General features: G+C 40.9%; 2 protein-coding genes across 8 annotated transcripts in view; one reads left to right on the top strand and one right to left on the bottom strand.

Moving 5' to 3' along the window:
- Positions 1–13,748, bottom strand: part of MORC2 (MORC family CW-type zinc finger 2) — a 39,181-nt gene extending 25,433 nt beyond the window's left edge. For 3 of the 7 annotated variants that reach the window (XM_057743904.1, XM_057743906.1, XM_057743907.1), the window contains exons 1-3: positions 12,351–13,747; positions 5,612–5,665; positions 3,446–3,480 (exon numbers count right to left, since the gene is read on the bottom strand). In XM_057743904.1, the coding sequence (XP_057599887.1) occupies positions 3,446–3,480; positions 5,612–5,665; positions 12,351–12,418 (157 nt within the window). In that variant the 5' untranslated portion in view covers positions 12,419–13,747. Of the gene's footprint in view, positions 1–3,445; positions 3,481–5,611; positions 5,666–12,350 lie in introns of all 7 variants that reach the window. The other 4 variants (XM_057743905.1, XM_057743910.1, XM_057743909.1 and 1 more) reach the window with 4 other exon arrangements.
- A 172-nt stretch (positions 13,749–13,920) lies between these two features.
- Positions 13,921–22,279, top strand: TUG1 (taurine up-regulated 1; the record flags this gene model as incomplete). Its single annotated transcript, XM_057746456.1, has 3 exons — positions 13,921–16,304; positions 17,405–18,117; positions 19,804–22,279. A coding segment is annotated over one exon (468 nt), but the record flags the coding sequence as incomplete, so codon positions are not given.
- Between the last annotated feature and the right edge of the window lie 809 nt (positions 22,280–23,088).

The following is a 23,088-nucleotide window of genomic DNA, read 5'->3' as shown; positions in this document are numbered from 1 at the left end:
TTCACATATGGTTTATGAGGGTAAGAAAACCACCTATGGACGGTCCTCCTGGCCACATAGTGACAAAAGCCTGTTAGCAGCTAGCAGTGTTCAGGTCCATGGTAATGTGCAGCACTGCCTCAGGGCCAAGACAGACTAGCTGACACAGCAGTAATTCCTTCAACCTTGTAAACAGGCAGTATGGCATCTTCACTTGGCTACAACGCTTATGCAAATCACTGGTTCACTCGATGTGCCTGGCTCTGTGATGAAGCTCACAGCCAAGAACAATGCAGATGTGACTCTTGTCTTCAGGCAGCTTACAGTCCAGAGGATCCTACTCCCTGTAGCAGGTCAGTAAGCGCGACGGTTTATGCAGAAGTAGACTGAGAAGGGTGTCAGCTAGAGCAACAGCAGTGTGCATAACAATCACCTGAAGAGCTTGTTAAAATAGAGATTCTGGGCTCCACTCTGGAGAGTCTAAAAGTGTGGGTCGGAGGTGGTACCTGAGAATTTTCATTTCTAACAAGCTCCCAGGTGATGCCAATACTGTCCCACTGGACCACTCTTTGAGAAGCAGAGAGCTAGAGCTAGCAAGAACCAGAAGGCTTCCCTGCTCAAAACTATCTCCCCAGACATTCCAGCCATTAGAGACATATTCCAAACGCGTTCTATTCACTTTAATCAGTCCATTGAGTGATATTTGCAGCCTTCAAGCAAAGGATTTTTATGAAGATGAGGGGAGTTCTGGACAGAGAGGAGTTGGAGGTTGACAGTAGGCAGCTGGAGGTTGTCTGCTCCCCCTCAAAACATACATCTCAGAAGCAAGACAAGGAGAGCAAAGCCAAACTGCCTTCTTTGCAGTTGTGCTTCAGGCCCTGGTAGCAGCTATGTGCAATCACAGAACCAATGTGGAAGGCTGCACATCTAAGCTTCCCCCAATATGACCAAGTCTGGCTTCTCCAAATTAGCCCAACATTCCTCCATCCCACTCCCATTGGGGAGAACCGGAAAAAGAAAGAAGCTGGAGAGGTGTGAAATGGAGCTATAAATCAAAAGTCAAAGGTGATAAAATGATGTTGTCCTCAACAGAGGCTGTAACAGAATCACACTCAAGTTCTTCATACTTTGCAATGTGTTTGAGCAGTATTCGTTTCAGCTACATTTGCTCTAATTTTCCATTTACCAACCATTGACCTGGCATCACAAAAGGGATCTTTCTCTGAGGCATGGCAGTCCCTACCAAAGGAAGTCCAGAAAGTCAGTAAAAACAGAGTCTACTTCTGACAGGCACGTTATGGTCTGGCCCCACCTAACAGGAATGCTTTGGGTACGGAAGTCTAATTCCTTCCTCACCCTTCTTTAAATTACAATGTGAATTTGTGGTGAATTCAAACTACACCTGATGTTTGAGGAGATTTCCGAAATCTAGTTACAGAATGGGAGACAGGAAAATACTTTCCCCAATATAGTAATAACAAAAACTTTGTAGTATATTACTAATTCTATTATTCTACTTGTAAAATAAGGTTGCTTTTATTCCTCCTGTTGAATGTGTTAATATGGCACTGAGGTAGAAAAGTGTGATGTTAGGGGCACCTCAATCAAGATCCCCAATCTCAAGGTACTTGGAGTAAATCAAGTCTTTTTTCAAAATGCTATAGTGCTTAGTGCTTCTATCACACCATTTAATCCTTAACTACCTTGACAGTTCCCTCAAGATCTCCTTATTCTCTAATCATCTGTAGACTGCTGGCTCTCCAATTAGCGACTAAATTCTCTAATGAGAATTTAGCAAAAGCCCCATCTCATATTCTCTGGACTCCTCCCAAAGCACAATAGCAGTAATCCTGAGCACAGAATAAATGCACACTGGGCCCTTTTCACTTAAATTGAAACCCAACTGTTTGTTTCGCTACATTCTAAGTGTAAAGCACTAAATTTCCTTGCTGAAATTCACCTACCAAAGGTGGTAAAAGAAGCAGAGATGACCTCTTCTAAAAAGTTTCTTCCAGAAATGCCCTAGCGGTCCAGTGGTTAGGAGGAGCCTTGGGTTTGATCCCTACTCAGGAAACTAAACTCCTATAATATGCGCAGCACAGCCCCCCCCCCCCCCAAAAAAAGGCTTCTTCCAAACAGATTTGGCTATTATGATTTGTCCCTTCAACATCACTCGGAATGGAGGCCCATCCTCTACTTTGCCATCTGTGCAATGATTAAAACAGCCACCATTTCTTTCAGAGGGGTGGTTCCTACTCCTCACTAAAGCACACTGGGATGTAAGACAAACTGTGGCTTGGGAATGATGCCTCCATCTGGCCTGAGGGTTTAGTAACTATCTTCTAACATTCTTCTGCTATGCCCCCTTTTCCTGTTATCTTCTTCTAAAAATAAAAGGAGTCTTATTTTCACCACTTTGGCAGAGCCATTTGAACAGAAGACTTTTAGAATTTAAGCAGTACAGCTGACTTTTAGCTGTTCTGAATATTTTATTCACTCCAAAGAAAGGCATAAAAAATTCGTATCTGGGAAAATTCTTCATAATTATATGATACTGGACATTCTAAGAATTACTTCCTATTGTGTGATTATCCCCATTTATCAAACAGGTCTGTGAAGAAAAAGACGGATTATTTGATAACCATATATTCCCATAAAAACACTCAAGTTTTCTCAAAAACTAGCTAGACAATGCTACCCAAACTGGACTTAGAAGTCTTTCTCTGTTCCACTTCCAAATTTTTAGCATTCAAATGACCAAAAAATGTGCTGGTACAAACACTGAATAGGCAGAAAGCAAGCTATTTATTAAATAATAAATAAATAAATAATAATGACTAAGATTTCTTCCACTATTGTACCCACTCTATAAAAAAAAATAAAGGATCTTACTGCCAAAGAGCACAGCCAACTAAGCAAAACAGTAGACGCTGTCAATATCTTTAAATTCCAAGCAAAGCAGTCCTCCTTCCTACGTGACTCCTCTGCCTGAGAACATCTCTGCAAACCTCAGTGCCAACCCAGTTACACAACTGTTTTATACAACTGACACCAGCAACTCTCAAGTTGGGACTTGTCCTCACCAAGGCTGCAGAGGGAGAAGATAGCCTTCAACGAGCTCTCTCTTTGGCTGCAGGAACCACAACCTGGTCATCTGTTAACTCCAATCAGGAAAATTAGTGGTACTTGGACATTTCACTTCGTAATGCCTCCGTAAATCTCTGAGTGGCTTTATTTAAATAGATCTACAGAGCTGGGCACCCTGTGTTAGTTCCTTTACACCAATATTCTTGATTTCTATTACATGCCTGACCAGGGCTGCCCTGTTTCTGCATAAGACCTGGAATAATCAGGCTGTCTACCCATGCTCCAGAAACCAGTTATTTCCCACTCATTTCTTCTTAGGTACAGCAATAAATGCTTTTGGGAACTGGGCATTAGAAGAAAGGACTGATGTCTGCCTTACCTGCATAAATATCAATTCTGGTGGCATCAGCATCTCTGCAAAGTTAAAAGGAAAAAAAAAATCAAGATTCAAATAAGAATATGAAATATCAACCAAGAAGAAGCACAATATTTTGAGTGGGATACATACTATTTTGAATCTATTTTTCAGGAAGTCATAAAGAAATTCTACATATGTTAAAGATATACTTTTACTTTTGGTAACACAAGTGTCTGTGAAACACTTTTGGAGCTCCAAATTATTTAAAATAATCACTTGACACATAGGGCCTGGACACATTTTTTTTAATAAAAATTTCACAGTTGAAAACATCTAGAGGATATATAAGAACATTTCTTTTACACACGAAGAAATGACTACAATTACTCATTTGATTGCAATCATAAACAATGTTCCAATAACTTGTCCATTTTTCCTTTTTCTTGTCCAAGATTTAAGAAAAAAGGAAAACAATAGCCTGCCACAAAGCCTAAGAAAAATCAGGTCTCATGGTATACACACTATAGTCTGCATGAGCCATAACCTTATCCTCCCTAAGCTTGAAAGGAAGTTAGGGCACCCCACAGACTCCAGCATCAGCTGAAATAAAAGTTCAGTCATCAATGAAGTCTTCCACAAAGGCTTGGAAGTAATCTAATCCAATTCTGCCAACTGTAAGCAAGGAAAATGAGGCACAGGGTTTCACTGGTTTTAAATGCAAAAGATCCACTCACATACATACAACTCTACATGTACCTATTCCAAAAAACTTAAAAACATTTTAAAAAATGAAAGAGATTGGCAAAATGTGTGCATGAGCAGGAACACACTCCCAAGCAATCTCCAGTTCACCAAATGACATACAAAAAAGCAGTCTGCCAAAACACACTATAGTCATACTAAACTAACAAGTGGCAAATTCAAACACAGTTCCATTAAGCTACAACATTTTAAAACTGAATATAAAAATTATGAGTCAACCAGGATTGAAATAATTGAAAACACTGAAAATGGGAGTTTTCTGGTTAAACGACTTGTTAACTAGCACTCTTCCATGAGCACTCCAGTGAATAACAACAAAATGATAGTATAGGTTTAGAGCATGGACATAGACATAATTATCACTATGTCATTAACTGGAGATCTGTTTTGAAAGTACTTTCGTGAACTCTTATCCTCTTCTTCCTTCCTTAGTCATCAACACTTGATCAATAAACTCCGTGTCTGAATTTTTATGTTTGCATTCAGAAACAACACTGAGAGAATATTTTTGTGATATAATTATAAGCAGACTTGATTTGGACTTTGCTATTTGTTTATCTCTGAACCAACCCAAACTTCTTTTCAGTCTTGCTCAGTAACATTTATAGGCTTCTATCACTAAGAACTCGGTATAACACAGTGCTGAAGAATAATTTCTTCCAAGCACAGCTGCTAACAATGGAAGATGCTTTGATCAACAAGTCATCTGACAATAAAATATAGTCACTCCACAGTATCCGCAGGGGATTGGTTCCAGGACCACCCAAGGATACCAAAATCTGCAGATGCTCAACTCCCTTATATAAAATAGTGTAGTACTTGCATACAACCTCTGCACAATCTCATGTTTACTTAAAATTGTCTCTAGGCTACTTATGATAACTAATACAATGTAAATGCTATGTAAATAGTTGCCAGCGTGAAACAAATTCAAGTTTTGCTTTTTGGAACTTTCTGGAACTTTTCGAATACTTTCAATCATGGTTCACTGAATCCACAGAAGCAGAACCTGCAGATACAGGCAGCTGACTACATTTTGAGAAAACACAGCACTCTGGCATAATTTTAAAGACATTAGATGGTGTATTGTCCTGGTGGCACAAATTAAAACAGAGCTTGTCTGTCCTAGTAATTAGATTACTAAATCTTTATCTTAATTCCCTGTGGTTCACTACAATTATCTTGCTGTAATACACAAGGGAAGGTAGCTTCGGAGGTCATAAGTTCATTATTTTAAGGCTGGAACAGCAATAAATTAATGAAAGTATCAACTAATGTGCTATTAAAAATACTTTTTGGGTAAGAGGCCCCTTAGGAGTGAGTCATTTTGCAATGGAATTGCCTTCCTCCCAAGTCTTCAGAGAGCAAAGGTCACAATGACCCAAAAAAGTTTTCAAGCAGACTGTATACCTGAAGACTACATACCTTGCATTATCAACTAGTTCAGCAAGAGCACCAAACAAGAATTCATGAGTGGTTCTGAAAAGATAAATATTGAGAGTCAGGAAAAGAATTATGGAATTAAACCATGATTCCCAATAAAAAGTCAAAGTTATGAAATATTTAAAAGTTTTTGGGAAAAAAAAAAAAACCCTAAAATTGCCATTTGCATCACCAATTTACACTATTGAAATTTAAACGTCTCCACAATTCAACTCTTTCCAGAGCTCACCAGTCATCCTCCAGTGTTAATCTGTCAAGTCCTGCTATCTACTAAGAAATGTTTATTCTTACTATTTTGAGTAGAGGAATCTTCTGTAAGACATTAAAAGATTCCTACGCATACTAATACTCGAAGCAATGTTTTTCACAATCCACATTCTACCTAGGAAAATGCCTATATTTTATTCTCCATTGCCTTAACCTGCTGTCAGTTTCTGCATCTCTCTAAGAATTCCCAATGGACAAGTTGTTAGCACTTGGCTTTACCAACACCTTTGTGTGATTTACTGGTGAAAACCCATTCCGTTTTGTGCAATTTATAAGCAAAAATACTCCATCTGAAAGTGGCAAGAAAGGAGAAAATAATTCACTTCTTGACATTCCCTGATTTTGGTCAAAAACAAAACTTTCTCCACATTAAAGAATGGAATCCAAGACCCCCTTGAACAATTCCGCCTAAGAGGATAGGGCTTGGTGTGCTGTCCTAGCACCCTTATTCAAGTTAGCCCCTTCAAGGAGGGTAGCTAATGGTCATATCCTCCTCTAGGAGGCTGTTCAAGATTCGGGTGGGACAGATTCACAATTACCATGGTATTCAGAACTCAATAAAGGTATTTATGCATAAGATGTCTCCTTACATTTCCTCCTCCATTTACACATTCTTTAACTTGTGCTATTTTTCAGAATAGTCCTCATTAGATATAAAAGTAGATGCATCTACCTAGAACCACCTAGAAACCCCGACTTTTTTTTTTCCTTTTTTTTTTTGGCCACATCTTGCAGCATGCAGGACCTTACTTCCCTGACCAGGGATTGAACCCCTGCTCCCTGCAATGGAAGCCGGGAGACTTAACCACTGGACCACCAGGGAAGTCACGAAACTCTGACTTTTGATTAAAGAAAATATAAACGCATTAACCCACATAATACATTACCATCATCAGTTTTTCAGAAATAACCAGATTATTCCAGTTGATTTTTTTTTTTTGTATAAGTTTCAGCCAATAGATAAAGTGAAAATTTCTAAAAATTTAGAATGCAATTTCCCAATATTAAATAACCTGTGTCTAGGATCTAGGAGCACTTACTATATTGTTCAAAACACATTATAAAACACTTGTTTTATAAAATAAACACCCAAAACTCAACTGTCCAGGAACACTGGTTTTTCCTCAAGTAAATCTTCAAACTTTTACAAATGCAAATTTTTAATTAAAACTACCAGTTCTTGGAATTTTCCCATGAAATCAGTGAATATATCTGTTGCTGATCCAAAGGTAGTACCACGATGTATTAACAAAAAGCAGAAATTTTATCTCCACTTCTCCTAACAACAGAGCTCAAATTCTTCTGACTAAAATCCAATTCTTAATTCTTTTACCTGGAAAAAAAAATTTTGCAAGGAAAAAAGCTGCATAAAACATTCATATCTTTAATTATTTAAAAAATTTGCCTTCAAAATCATCACCTTAAATTCTTCAAATTATCAGCTGAAGAAACAAAAAAATATTCTGCCCAATACTCCACTAATTAAATAGGGAGAAATAAGCTGGAAAATTAACGTGATTTGATGAAGGTACTGTAAGTTAAAAACTAAATCTACTTAAAAAAAAAAGTAAATCTAATATTTGTTCTCAAGCTTTTTTCTTTCCCACCACACCGCAGAGTATATGGGATCCTACTTCCCTGACCAGAGATCGAACCTGAACCCCCCGCATTGGAAGCACGGTCCCTGCTCTCAAGCTTTCAACCAATCATTTTCCTGTCTGACTTAGCGGTGACTAAGAAACTTGTAAAGTGAATCAGTTATCTATACTCTAATTTTTTTTTTAATTTTGAAGGCTAAAATGTAAAATAAATTCTACTGTAATATTTCTCATTTCAAAAAGACTGCGTACTTGAAGTCAAGAAATATCAGAAACATAGCTCCTGGAAAAAAAATAACAAGAGTGCTATCTTAGTAAGAATGAGACTATAATTTTTATGTAGAAATCTTTGGGATAAGTTAAAGAATGAAATATCTGGTCTTTGGTAGTGACAATAGTGAACAGAAATAATCTGGAAAACTAATTCTTAAACTTCTGCCATCAGAGCAAAGAAATAAAGAACAAAAATAGCAATTGCATCTCACCAATATATATTTCTGACTGCTTCACATGAAAATTAAAGACATTTAGAATTCAACAAGATCTCAAGGGACTTCCCTGGTGGCACAGTGGTTAAGAATCCGCCTGCCAATGCAGGGGACATGGGTTTAAGCCTTGGTCTGGAAGGATCCCACATGCCGCGAAGCAGCTAAGCCCATGCACCACAACTACTGAGCCTGAGCTCCACAGCCTGAGAGCCACAACTACCGAGCCTGTGTGCCACAACTACTGAAGCCCACGTGCCTAGAAGCCCATGCCCCACAACAAGCTCACCACGAGAGGCCCGCACACTGCAATGAAGAGTAGCCTCTGCTAGACGCAACTAGAGAAAGCCTACACAAAACAAGGAAGACTCAATGCAGCCAACAAATTAATTTTTTTAAAAAGATGTCAAAAAGGCAATGTGTATTTCGGGTAAGTTAACAGATAACTTTAAAAGGTAGCTAAGAAGTGCTTTTGTGATGTGTACTGATACATCATAAAAGGGGCCTTTTGTGACAACTGCCTATAAGGTCAGAGACAAGACTCAGAATCTTCTCCAAACCTCCAACTGAATAACTGATTCTACTATAACAAATGCTAAAGCCAAAGTTCTAAATATCTCTTAAAATCATAAGAACCAAAAACATACCAACTGCATAAGCTCTCCCCTTTTTTTTCAAATAATATTCAAAAAGGTGCACTCATTGCTAGCTAGCAGTTGAGATACTTGTACAAGTATCAAAGGAAATTATTTTCTCACAGACCTAAAGATTCTTTGCATGTTCTCAAAGACCAACCATCTGGAAAAAGACAACGATTTTTAGCAAACTTTCACTTTCAGCTGATTGTGGCTTTTATACCATTTGTGCCACGATCAAAATAGCTTTGCAGCGCAGCATTTCCAGTGATAAATTCAAGTGTAAATCTACTCATTATGTAAGGAAAATGGTCTATTTATATTCAGCCTGAATTTAAAGCCATAGATTATCCATAACCCCATCACACAGGGATAGCTTCTGCTGAGTTCCTGGATATTCTGTCAAGAGTTAATTGCCTTAACTGCTAGAAAATAAAGCTAAAAAATTCTAGGGCAACATTCAATGGCTTTAATACATTTAGAGTGTGCACCCACATTTCAACAGGATTATAAATCACAAGATATATCGTCTCTAGAGTTAAAAGGTTCCTCTACATTCACTTCACATACCGATAAAGCCCCAAAATATTATATGGCCAAGATAGTAAGTTATTAAATGTGCTGACAGGAACAGACACAGAAAGCAACCATCTTATACTTAAGCACCCTGTTCTATCAGACCACTTAGCAATACTGCAAACAGACTAAGATACGCACCTTATGCCAAAGGAACATCACTACCATTGCTACATCTGGTATCTGGCACCTAGACTGCTCATGAACTTTTAGCAGCAGTCACAAAACCCACCACCAATGAACAGTAACAGCATAAAACTTTTATTTAAAAACCCTAATTTCAATCATCTTGTATGAGCAACATGCAGTATCAAAAGAAACAAGTCTAAGACTTTCATGTTAGAATTTCCCAGGCCTGCTTCAAACCTTAATGCTGATATAATCAAGAGAATAAGCATCAACACTTTAGACCTAAAACCAAAAAAATTAAAAATTCAAGGCAGGTGTTTATCATCTCCAACAGATGCTCCAGAATTCACTAAAAATTAATTTCCCTATTGATTACCACCAAACAGCAAGTTGCTACCACAATGACCAACTTTTGGTTTATATGAGCTAATATTACAAATAGAACAAATAATTGTCACCATCTATTCAACATTTACTGTGAACCATGTGTGATCTAATTACCTTATCAACATTATTTTACATAATTCTCATAAACATTGTCAGATTAACCCTATTTTATAGATGAAGACACTGAGGCTCAGATAAGCTAACCTATCCAAGGACACAGCCAGGAAACAGTCAGGAAATAGTCAAACATAAGCCTGGATGGTTCCCAAGCCTGTGCTCTTTTTACTGCAACACACTGATCTCTACCCTTCTATCCTGGACTCTGCTAAATGGGAGATAAAGGATCACTTCTTTCACAATTTACAATATGGCACTATTGTAGATGTCAGACACCCTAAAATGCTCCTGTGTTTTTTTAATCAGAACAAAGGAGAAGACAAATCCTCCCTTCTCCAAAGGTAACCATTGCAGCACTTAACCCAGAGGAGATAACATCTACCATAATTAAGATTAACAAGTCACATTTTATGAAAATTTTTTCCTCTAGAAATGAACTTCCAGTCAGGTCACAAGAAAGGTCTTGAAATTGGTTACAAACCAAAAACTTATCTAGGTGTTCTGGGGTTCATATTCTCTTCTGGCATGACTGGACACATTCAAAAGTAAACAACTTCTAAGGTGTGATCCAGATAATAAATTCCAGAGCTTCCGAAATGATACATCCAACCCTCAAAGTGTTTATGCAAGCAAGTGGTTCCAATTCAACATGGTAAGTCGAATTCCCAGAAAATTCTCCAACTTCAAACAAGTGACTCAATTGAGGTTCCATTCTTTGCCTTCACTCTGTTCTCCTATTGTTAATAGCTATAAAATAGCAAAAGAAATAAGCAGAGAGAAATAGCCCAGACTCATCAAATTAGAGGTTCACTGAGATAAACTAAAATTGAAGACTTTTAAAATGAAAAGTAAACCCTTTGCTATATAGACAAGGGAAAAAACCTTTAAGGGTAAAACTGACTACAGGTGGTGTTGTCTAATGGTTAAAAGCACTAACCATGAGACCAGATAAATCTTATTGCCTTAAACCTTGGTGCCTTAAATCTGCCACATAGCAGCTGTGTAACCTTTGACATGTAACTTAATCTCTTTGAGCCTCAGTCTCCTCAAATGTAAAATAGGAATAATTCTTACTCCAGTAGCGCTGCTATAAAGATTACTTTCGGCCATGTTGAAAAGAGACTGGCACGAAGCAATTAACTGTTGTTAGTATTATTTTACTATCAACTAAAGTCTTTGGCAAAGCTGGAACAAGAATCCAGTTTCTAAAGTCTGGTTCATTGTCTGCCAAGATTATCACAGTCTGTTTTGGCCCCTCATTCCAAAATTCAGAACTGAATTTATCAAACAGTCATCTGTGAACATCTAAGTGGCCTTCAACTACTTCTTAATGTGGCAGTTCAAATACACAAAAGGATACTAAAGGTTCTTCTGCCCATGGCTATGCTATGAGCTAGATGGGTACAACCTTTGATTAGAGACCTTATCTAGTTGGATTTCAGATTCACCATTCATAGCTTGAGAATTCACCTAGGTGACTCTACAATACCTACTCAAACACTCCAGTTCAGTAAGAATCTAACAAAACCAAACCAGGTTCTCACTCAGCAACTAACTTCAGCACTCACAAAATTTTTATTTCCTTCATAGGAAAAAATAGCAAACAAAAAAATTAGATGTTGTCACAAATATGTGGTTCTTTCCCCTAAAAGGCTAAGTTATTGTACTATTACTGGATAACTGAAGTCTATATTCTCTGAAGGTGGGTCTTCTGATCTCTGGGCCATTCATTTAACTGCTCACCACCTATCCGGGTACTAAAATGAGAGAATACTCACCTTCATCTCAAAAATGCCAGATGAATATACTAAAAAACTAAATAGTTATGCCCCCACTGCATCAATTCCAAGAGAGTGGGCCTAAGGATTAACCCTGAAATATTCCAGACCAATGTGGAGTGATGGTAATCTCACAAACTCAAAAACCATGAACAGAGTATGTGTTCAATGATTTGCATACATTTTGGGGAAAGGCTATTTAAATCATGGGTTTAATCAAATTATTGCTTCCTGCTTAGCATATAAAAACAGATGAGGACGAATTTCCCAGAAGATAAAACCAACTGTTTTCTGGGGAAAAGATAATTTCTTCTCACAAGTTGTCATTTAAATGTCTTCATTCCTTTTTTCCTTCTTATAAAAAGAAAAAAAAAAGACTTGTTGCAACCCAACTGTTTTGGCTGTTCTCATCAAAGAGAAGTTGATACTAGAATAGTCCCACTTCCGCCGATCCAAAGAACAGTACTTGCTGATTCCTATCAAACACTTGAATGAAGCAACTCAATACATTGACTTCAAGGAACTAATTTGCACTTGGTCAGATAAATTTTGATCCAATAATGGAAGATCATATTCTTCTGGATTAGCAACAAACATTTCACTGATCTCAGTTCCTCCACAGAGTTCAAGACTCATCCAGTGACACATTCCAAAAAGTAAGAATGCAAAATTTTCTGGGAAAAGGATTTCCATAGTAATATCAAGCAATGAGTTATCAATGACCTCAGTGACACCTATAGGATACTTACGAATTTGTGTGTAGATATTCAAAGGTTAGCTGAGCACGATTCAGACTGCTGTAATTTGTGAAAGCCATGAGTGCGGTGAGGTCTCCAGTTCTTCACCCACTAACTGGGAACTATACGCTTACAATGTAACAGATTTTTCAGGATTCCTTCCGGTAGAGATTTGGTAAATCTATTCTCCTTAAACAAGGTTATCTAGCATCTATCCAAAATATATTCCAAAAGATGTCTGAAACAAAAACTGGTTTTTCCTTTTTTTTTAATCTTCTCAATGACTTTGATGTAATGTTTTCGAAAGAATTATGTCATAAATCTGTAGTCTTAAGCAGCTTCAGCGTTAATTTGCGATAGTTCACTCAGTGGAATGTGGTTGGTCCTAAAGTAGGTGGTACTGGAGTTGGCGATTTAATTACTGTTTCATCTTCATGCTCTTGGATCCTCTTTTCTGTTCCTCTAAATTTCCTGTGAGGAAATTTACCAATCCGGAAACCTACCAAACCGGAAATTTAGCAACTTCAGTCATAAAATTGGACAACCACCCACGTCTTCGCCATCAATGATCCCAGGATCCTTAAATAAGCCCCAGACTGGCAACCACGATGTTGAAGAAGTGCATATGGCGTCAGTTCCGGCTTCACCACCTCCCAACTGAAAGATTTCCTAAAAGCGCTGAAGACCGATTTCTGTTTTCAAACCCGGGACCAAACCTAACTTGCTGTGCGCCCCAACTTCCTCCGGGTAGTGGGTGAAATTACCTCACAATGACCCACTAAGTCGCCACTGAACTGACCCGCCCAAATTAACACAGGCGGGCTGCGCCCCTCCCCCACTTCCCTCAGACAACAGCCTCAGCCTCTCAGGGCCCTCGCTGGGCCTCGGTTCCGTGGTCTCCTCCTCACGGAGAGAAGTTAGTCCCAGCTTTCAAGGCCTGGAACGAGGGCAGTGGCGAGCGCACCACCCGACCGGGCGTTGCCCGGCGCTCACAGCTGCCTTTGTCCCTCCCCACGGAATTGGAACCCAACAACCGCAGCGCGCTCTTGGAACCATGTGCTGCCGCCGCCTCCGCCGCTGCCTCCGCCGCCGCCGCCGCCGCCGCCGCGAGACCAGCAGCCCGCGCGCCGAGCTGGATGAGATGGTGACCGGACTTAGTACCACAAAATTCGGCGTTTAGGGCTGCTCCGCCGCCACCGCCGCTGCCGCCACTGCCACCTTGGCCACCGCTTTGTCTCCGCCAGTGCACACAATCCGCACCGCCTCGCGCACTCCCCGACGCCCCAGGCCCCCGAGGCCTCTGTGGAGCATTTGGCCAATCACAGAGCCGCAACTCCTCCCGCCCCCGCCCTCATGCGACGCCTCCTGATTGGTGGGTAGCGTGTCTCCACGTGACCGGATTTTGTTAGCGGGGCCCTCCCCCATCACGTGAGTGCGCGCGCCTCTCTTCCTGCTTTCCTGACCCGCTCCGCCATTTAAAGAAACAGTACCGGGGGCGGGCCGAGCGACGCAGCCGGGACGGCAGCTGCGGCGCGGACCGGAGGAGCCATCTTGTCTCGTCGCCGGGGAGTCAGGCCCCTAACTCGAAGAAGCCCTGGCGCGCCCTCCCCCCCTCCCCGGTCTGGTAGGGCGAAGGAGCGGGCGCGCGGTCGATCGAGCGATCGGTTGGCGGCTCTTTCTCCTGCTCTGGCATCCAGCTCTTGGGGCGCAGGCCCGGCCGCCGCGGCGCGCGCCCGGTGGCCGTTGGCGCTCGCGCCGCGTCTTTCTTCTCGTACGCAGAACTCGGGCGGCGGCCTATGCGTTTGCGATTCGACGAGGAGTCGTCCGGGTGGTCGGCGGCGGCGGGCAGCTGCTCCGCCCCGCTCCCGGGGAGGCGGCGGCGGCGGCGGGATTTGGCGCGGCCGGGGAAGCTGGGGTGGCCGGGGCCGGCCTGGAGGCCTGGCGCCACCCTTCGGGGCCTGCAAGGACCCAGTTGGGGGGGCAGGAGGGGGCCGGGGGATGGTTGGTGGTGGGCTTTCTACTTTGCCTTTTCCTCCTTATGCCGCCTTAGTGAGGGGCGGGAGCTCTGGCGGCATCTCCGGGGTGGAGAAACAAGCTCCGGAGTCGGAAGAGCTGGGTTTGCTTCCGGGCCTAGCCACCAGCTGGCCGAGTGACTTTAGGCAAGTCACTCTGTAATTTGTCTGCGCCTCAGTTTCCTCCTCTGTCAACGTTTGTGGGATTGAAAGCGCTTTGTAAACTATAAAGCGTCGGTGAATGTAAGGGATGATTATTGTTCGTAAGGGTTGGCCTTTTTTTTTTTTTTTTTTTTTGAGTTGTAAGAAAACTTTGCAATTGCCCAGTCCTTGGATTTGAACCTGGGAACCTTGGATTGGAGTTGGATATTCCCAAACTCCCTGAAATTGTGTGCAAAAATTAGTGGGAATGTCCATTTTAGGGGAATGAGGATCTATCGCCAGCAAGTTTTCAGTGGGGGCTGTGACCCAGAAGAGTTAAGAACCACAATTCCTTTGCCACAAGGAGGAAACTGAGGCCTAGATGTCATTTGGGACCCGTTACAACCAATTTGAAGCCCCTGTTGAATCCCTGGGATATGTGAGCTGTTCTATGCATAGTGGATATTCGGGGTAACAACACTCCACTGCTTGGCTTCTATTGTGAGTCTTTTCACCATGGGTTGCCTGAAGGGTGGCTGACGCATATGGTACAGAGGCACCCAATATAAAGCAGCTAAAACTAGGAGTGGATGTGTTTTCTGGTATTAAGAAGCCTATTTAATCTTTGGCCCAACAACTTTTTGTTTTCTGGTGCCTGACTACGTTTCTGACTGTTTCATTGACCATTCTCCATGACCATGGTTGCCATACATTTCTTGCTCCTATTTTATATTCTTAGTGTGTGTGGTTGGTAGTGAGCAGGCTTACTTTTAAATGGTGCTGCCAAGTCCAGCTAATTAATGGTGCAGGTGGATTTTTAGCAAGCTGGCTCACTGGAACAGACTGAACCATGCATGGAATTCCTGAAGATGTTTGGGGGTTTGTCTTTATTAATTGAAGGTTAACATTCTCTGAAAAGTTTTGTTAGAACTTCTGCTGAACCTCAAAATCAGTAGATTGAAAGTGTTTCAAACCTTGACTCTTTCTTGGCCTGCCTTGTGTTTTCTTTGCTTGCAAGTGTGTTACTAAGATGGCCAAAATGCCAGTTTTTGCTTGTTAATTGTCAGCTGCTTTTATCAAATTCCAGGCCATTATCCAGCAAACACTATAGAAATGTTTGAACACTTGGATTTCAAACATTTTCATTTCGTGGAGTGGTGCTTACCAGTGGTACAGCTCTAAGCAAGCAAACGCAAACACACTTAAGTGTTTTGTCTGTTAGTTGTTAGCCGGTTCTGCTATTTCATACAAATGTCTGGGAAAAAATCCATTGACTATTCCCTTTACCTAGAGGGCAGAGACAAATGATCTCAATTCCAGAGAAACGACTGTTTTGGAGAAAAATGTGTTGGTCTTTTAGCTCTTTTGTAATTAAATCTGGATGTACCTCAAGAGAATCTTAAGACTGTGGTGATAAGATGCTTTCCTCAGGAGAAGGAGGAAAAAAACAACTGGAACTCAAAGCTTGAAATTATGTGACAAAACATGAGCTGTCCGGGATAGGAGGTTGAAAGGTTTTCACTACAGTGTTCTGCTCTTGCTGGAACAGATGTCTTTCAATATAGTCACGATGTGGACTCCAGATTCTCAAGAACTGGATCTGGGACCTGGAAGAGATTATCGAGGTGTGACAGGAACTCGGGAGCTGGATTTTTTTATTTTTGAATTTGGGGACTGTTGTCTTTACTTTGAGAAAAGAGACAATGACTGAGCAAGCACTGCCACCAGCACTGTTGCTGGGAATTCGGAGACCTGAGTTTTCGCCAAACCCTCAGTGCAAACTCTGGCCATGCTCCATCCAAAGTGAACTACGGTACTTGCCATTTTCCAAAATGCCTTATTCTTTACCATCTCTGTGCTTTTTTTGTGCTCTCTTCTCTACCCTGGATTGCCTTCCTCTGCTTCTTCACCTATCAAAACTCAGCCATTTCCTCAATATCCAACACAGATGCTCTCTCCTTCATGAATCTCCTAACTTTAGCCAGAAATTATCTTTTTCAAGTTTTAAAATGTGTTGTTATGTATCTTTTATCTATCTTTGTATACAGTAGCTTGTATTTTTTTGCATGCATTAGCTCTCTTTCCAGATAGCAGGTCCCTTGAAAGCAAGGGCCTTGTCTTGGGAATCTTTTCCCCAGACATATTACCACATATGATGAAGCATTCATAGAAAGAAGGAATTTAGAGAACAGGCTGTCTCAGAATAAGCACTCAATAAATGTTTGCTTAGTTGCCGTGTGATAAGCTAATTACTCCTGATTAGGGAAAAAGTCACTGGTTATGGGCCATGTTTCTTCCTTTATTTCATGCTTTATAAAGAGAAACTGCTGTGTTGCTTAGGGTATTACAGAGGGGTGCCAGGGCCTTATTCCCTGCATACCTTATTTCTCTCCCACTCAAGATGGAATCTTATTAAAACGAAAGTTAAGAATAGCTTTTACAAATACAAGATCATGAGACAGTTTGTGGAAGGCAATGGAAAAGGAAGAACAACAGTATCTCCTTTGCTTTGGTTTTGGTATATAAATTTAAATCCAGTTCTCATACCAGCTGTGGAGCCACTTCTTTCTCCTCCACCAACCACTGCCCAGCAACCGGAATACAATCAAATTACTCCCCCAAAGTATGAGACTTGGGTCAGTTCCTATCTGTTGCTTCCCTAAGACAGTTTATCCTCAAGAGTCAGGAAACAGTCTTTGCCAGAAAACTCTTTCTGTTCTTATCATCACTGATCATTAATCATAAGGCTTTTTTCCCCCTATTTATCATCTGTCAGCTTCTAAGCCAGGCTTGTCAAGAATTAGTATCCATCAGGCAGCTGATGTGCTAACAGCAGCCTCATCCCAGTGTTAGAGTCCTGTGTTTGTAATTCCAAGCATTTGTTATCTTATGTTTTGTCCCTCTCCCCTCCAGTCCTGTGCCTCCTGGTTGCCGAGTGTTCACCTGGACCTTCTGACCACCTTTGTGCTGTTCCATCAGCCTACAGATCTGGTACCTGGATTTTTGCCCATGGTGATTCTACCACCTTACTACTGAAGAAGACATCATTCCAGTGGACCACTGTGACCCAGGAGGCATCCAGCGAATCATCATGATGTGGCCTTCACCTCCACTCCTGTCCTGTTCTACCCAGATTCAACACAGCCCTTTGTAGTGAAGTCAAACTCCTCAAGCCAAATAGCTAAAGCTGTTTTACCACAACAAAGGCTCAGTTTGTTCCATGAGTGTGCATTTCGTTTCTTCAGTTAAAGGCTTCAGAGACACTTAATAATTTGGACCAGGGGATTTTTAGTTATCAGCACTGTCTGAAGAATGGCAACATCTTTTTGAGAACCGCATTGGACCATGCCCCACTATCTTAAATGATTGAAATTCAGGACGTATAAACTGGACCCCATTTTTTTTCCATTTCAAATCTGTAGTAGCCTACTGATTGAGCAAGCAGATATTCTGACCCATTGGGATTAAAACAAAGGCACAGTGAACTCACAGCATCTTCTTTGGGATTACTCAGGAACCAGAACTTTTCACACAAATGTAAGAAATTCTACCAAGGAATCCCTTTACTTAACAGCATGTCACAAAGCTCCAGTCAGATTCCAGAAAAGGCCTCTTGATACATCCAGGTAGAACCTTTATGGTAATCCCTTATGTTTATATAGCACTTTACAGTTTCAAAGCACTTTTATATGCATTAATCTCAATTATCAACACCAATTATAATCCCTTTTTGCAAGCAAGGAAATGGAAATTTAAAAGGTGGTCCAAGGTGACACAGCTACAAAGTGGTAGAGAGGCCAGACCTTCTGACTCCCAGTCCAGTTCTCTCCTTGGAATTAATTTAGCCTCTATTTTACCCACAGTGTTAAAATAACTGGAGATTGGGAACCCCAGAAAAGTTTCCAACTTCCTGATCTGGTGTCCTGAATTAGTCAGGATGTCATACATGTAATCTTGTGATAGCTGTACCTAGACTAGAATTCCATGACAGTGTCTCCGAGGTTTAGAGGTTTATCAGTAGACTGTCTCCGTGGTGGTAGATTGTCCCGTCAACAAGACAGATGTTCATCTGACAACAAGATTACCTATTATGAAACACAAAGCTACTTTTAGATCTTTCATCCATCTTCATGGTTTTCCCAAAGATGGCCTCATTGATTGGGGATCCCTGTTCGTATCATGTGTTTTGTTTTGTTTAATTCTTACTAATATTCCTGGACACCAAGATCTTATCTGTGGTTCTCTATCTCCAAACTAATATTTATGTAGAATGAGCCATCAATTTTTTTTGAGCAGTACTGTTCACATATATGTGTGTGTGTATGTATATATTTGATATACACATATAATATATATCATAGAGCTTCTGTAGTCCAGCAAGGTGGTAAAATACTGTAAAATGTGTCCCCTTCCCTGATTCATGATGCAGTGTAGTATATTAAAGGATCTCAGAAGGCTTGCATAAAGAGCTTCATTTAGCTGTTTGGTCCAGTGTGTCCTACACGTACTCAAACACAGAATGTTATTTTTGCAGCATTCCTTTTAATGGAATGGGAAACTGCTTTTGAGCAGTATAGCCAGTGCTTCCTGATTGACAACAGATTGCCCTGCAGACCCAGGAATAAACAGCATCTTTGAAACGCCCCCCTTTTTCTTACCTTGTCCATAACTACTTGAATTAGTATGTCTTCATCATCTGAGAGCCCCACACCTTGACAGTTAGCTTTATTTTCTGTCAGTGAAACCTCTCGAAGATTTGTGGGGATACACAGGAAGGGGAATGGGGGGGAGTTAATTCTGCCACAAAATAAGGTGAATTCTATGATATTTAGCAGTATACTTCTCTGTCCGTAGAATTGTGCTGTAAGTCTAGTTTAAGGGAATTGTATCTCAGGTGGGTGAGGAGCCTGGGAAGGGAAGGGAGGAGGTAAAGAATAAAAGGGGGAGGAGGGGTGAGAAGGAGATGTTTTCTTAGGATTTGAGTTGTGGCCCATTGAGATCTTATTAATACTTGAAGTCATCCAGCCAGGGACTTCTTGAAATAATATTTACAAAGAAATGAATGCATTTTGCAGCTGTATGCTGACTGTAAAACCCCAGCGCTATTGTCACTTAAAACCAATAGGCTTGTTCTCTGATAGTCACTTACAAGCCCAATTTCAGGCAATCTGAATTTGTAACAGACTTGAATGTTAACTTCATTTTGTAATGTGGCCCACATTAGGGAAAGAATAAATAGGAAAACACCTTGGCTTGCCACAGGCTTTGCTCACACAGTTTCTGGTTTCTGTGACCTATTTTTTGTATTTCAGCATTTTGTGAACAACTTATTCTTAGATCATTGGTTTTCCAAAGGCTTTGTGGCCATGAAGCCCTTTGAATGAAAACTTTATGGAAGCCTAGAGTAAAAGTGAAGCTGCTCTGGAGGAAGCAGAAGTGGGGGGCCTGAAACCTGCCACAAGCATCTTACTTTTCCACCATGGTGACACCTAAGGAGACTTCTTTACAACAACTAGAATTCTTCAGAGCACAGTTTGAAAACCACTGCCCTAGACAACAATGTGTTTGACCTGAATGGCATTCTATTCTACACCTCTACCCAACACAGTCCATGTTCAGTTGATGCTGAACATTCTTAGGAATACTTACTGTGGGCAAACTCAGAAAAGTACAAGAAGATGGGCATATCTTTGCCCCCCAGAGTAGTCACATGGGCTGAAAGTGGTATCAAATGGACCTAGAGTAATAGCCCTCTACCCACAGATGGACTTCCAGTGATTCCTGGAAGCCAGAGAGCAATTCATACATACTCTACACTGACAAACCCCCTTACCCAGCTTCTTTCACAAACACCAGACGCTCTAATGGTACTTGAAATACATGACCTTGACGTCTTGATCCTCCTTGGATACATGAATCACCGGGTATTGAAGCTGATGTTGAAGTTGATGCCTCCTTAAGGCCATATTAGACCAGCTGTACATTGGACCTCCCATCCTCAGCTATGGTACTCTACTTCATATGCAAGGGAAGACCATGAACTATGAAAGCAGAATTCAAAGACTGGCAACATTATCTAAAGGGTACCTGGTTATTATTCATCTTCTCAAACTCACTATCACTCAACCAGTGGCAATTAAACACTACTCCTTGGTTTTTATTGCTGTTTCCAGGATAAATGAGCTAATAACCTTTGAAAAATCGCTAAAACAATTCCTCCATCACTGGCATATCTGCCTATTCTGCTCCAAAATTATAAATACTTCTCAGCTCTAACTACGTGTAATACCTGACCCACAAGAGACAGTCTCTGAACATCCTTTCTCGTGTGTGAGATTTAAAACGTGGCCATTTCGAAAATTTTCTTCCAGCCAATGAGAGATTTTAAAATGGGTCTTTTGATGTCTGGTACCATCAGCTGTTGATGTTGATGATATTTGGAGGTAGGCCTTTTGACCAGGCTTTGATGGCTTACTTGGTGGGCATCTCAAATTGCATATCATCTACCTTTTTGCTGGAAATGTAGACTGACTGGAAAGGAAATCTACAAAGCTTGCAGCTAAAGATTTTATCAGTAGACTCAAGAGCTTCCTGCCGCTTCTTCCTAATGTCACAAGACCACAGTCCCCTGTCCTTGTGGATGTTTTCATGGAATTTCATCTGCCTCAATACTGTTGTTTTACACTGAATCAGAGTGTCTGACTTCATTCCTTGTCGTGAAATACTCTCAGGCATTAAGACAACTTATCTGTTCAGGAGGGATTTGATTCATGAACTCCCAGACCAGATCATGTAGAACAAGTAGACTTTGATTTGTACCATGAGAAAAATCTCATTTCTTTACTTCAGAATTGACTGAAGGGCCAGCTGTCCTCAACTACTTTAACGAATGCACTGGTTAAATGTTGGAAGTGTTTATATCTTTGTCTCTTATCCTCTAGACTAACCATGATTATATGACTCGGTCTACAAATCATCAAACAAGGCCTAAGTCTGGTTACTCTACACTGCTCACCCTCAACAAATAAAATCTGATGAGTAGCCTGGTTGTATATACAATTATTACTTGTAAAGAAGAAATTATCTACAAGCTCAGTTTTTCTACTGCCTTCAAAATGTCAGCTCAATTTTTGTTTTCTCCTGTACTTGACCGAAAAAGACATTGATCTACACTGCCAGTCATCCCTTTAATCCTGTCAAAATGAGGGACCTAAGGTAAAGATGATCATCTGTTCAAGAGTCTAATGTACACTGTGTATAAGATTGTGGAAAAAGCCTGAAACTCAAACCTAGTATCTTACTATCTCCATGCCTCAGACCTCATCTTTCAGCAGTACCATTCAGCCAATCTGAGGCCTTGACTTGTTGATAAGATGATTCTCAGAGATGGGCTGAGTTACAGAAGATGGAGACTTAATTACCAAAGAAAGTAGGGCCAACCTTGATGAACCTGGCTCTCCCAACCCTGTCACTCCCAGATGTAGCATAGACTCCTAAACAGAACCTCAAGTCTGGATTAAGGAGATGGCCTCCTGAGCTGAAAGTTCTTGGGCAGATGAGTAGGAAAATGAAAGTTGCTGTACCTGACTGGCCCCTTAAGATCAGAAAATTGTATCCAGAGTAAACCCTGTGAATTAACCCTGGAGTACTCAGGGTTAAAACTAATTGACAGAGCTTCAATATTAAATTGCCTGTTACTCCAGATCGTAGCCTGGCTATTGATATGGCTGGCCCTGCTAAAGCTACTTTACTTACTTGTCTATTTACCTGACTCTGCCCTTGCCTGACTTTTTGCTGCAATTAGACTGGCTGTCCTTGAGAAGACTACAGCTGATCTTGGTCTATCTTATACCCAGTTCCACCAAGGGGTTTTGAACAGAAGCAACCTGCACCTCACCCACAAGACTTAATGTTCAGAACAGGAAGGACCATGCTGTATACTCCTTGACCAGCAGCTTTTTTGTTTGTTTGTTTTTTAAACTACAGAGTAAGCCTCTATGCCTATGTATATTAGGTCATTTTCAGCACTTGGGACCCTTTCTACCAGATCTGAAGGAGTAGAGCAGATTGAGATCACTGTCCATTCCTCTCTTCTACAGTAATACAGAGATGAATCTGATTTACCAGTACTCACAGAAATGTACCAGTTCAACTTGGCAAAAGACTTAAAGGAACATAAGGAAACTTCTCCACTGAACTTAAAATTTACCACTGATTTGAGCATCACAGTACTATTTGCCAGTGGGAGGCTGGTTGTCCTGCTTCATGTCAGCAAGACAGTTGGGCTCTCAGACCCATGACCACCAAGTACTTACGTTGAAACTCTATATCATCCAGAGTATGCTATTGGACGTGATTATTCCATTCAAATGGATTACAAGCCTCCTGAGTAGAAGACAAACTTACTCCTCATGATTTTTTCCAGAATACTTTTATTGTCAAGGAAGGAACAATGCCAGCTATTACCATTCAACTTTATGAGCAGAGATGAAACTTTTTCAGTATCTGGACTTACCATTGACATCAGTTGTTTTGGACTGACCAGCATCCATTCCATTCTTTTGTAACAACTCCCTGATGTTTCTTGGAACCTCCTC

The sequence above is a fragment of the Hippopotamus amphibius genome, chromosome 8, assembly GCF_030028045.1.
Source record: "Hippopotamus amphibius kiboko isolate mHipAmp2 chromosome 8, mHipAmp2.hap2, whole genome shotgun sequence".
NCBI classification, from domain to species: Eukaryota; Metazoa; Chordata; class Mammalia; order Artiodactyla; family Hippopotamidae; genus Hippopotamus; species Hippopotamus amphibius.
Note: the sequence above shows the minus strand (reverse complement) of the source record. Positions and strands in the feature narration are given on the sequence as shown.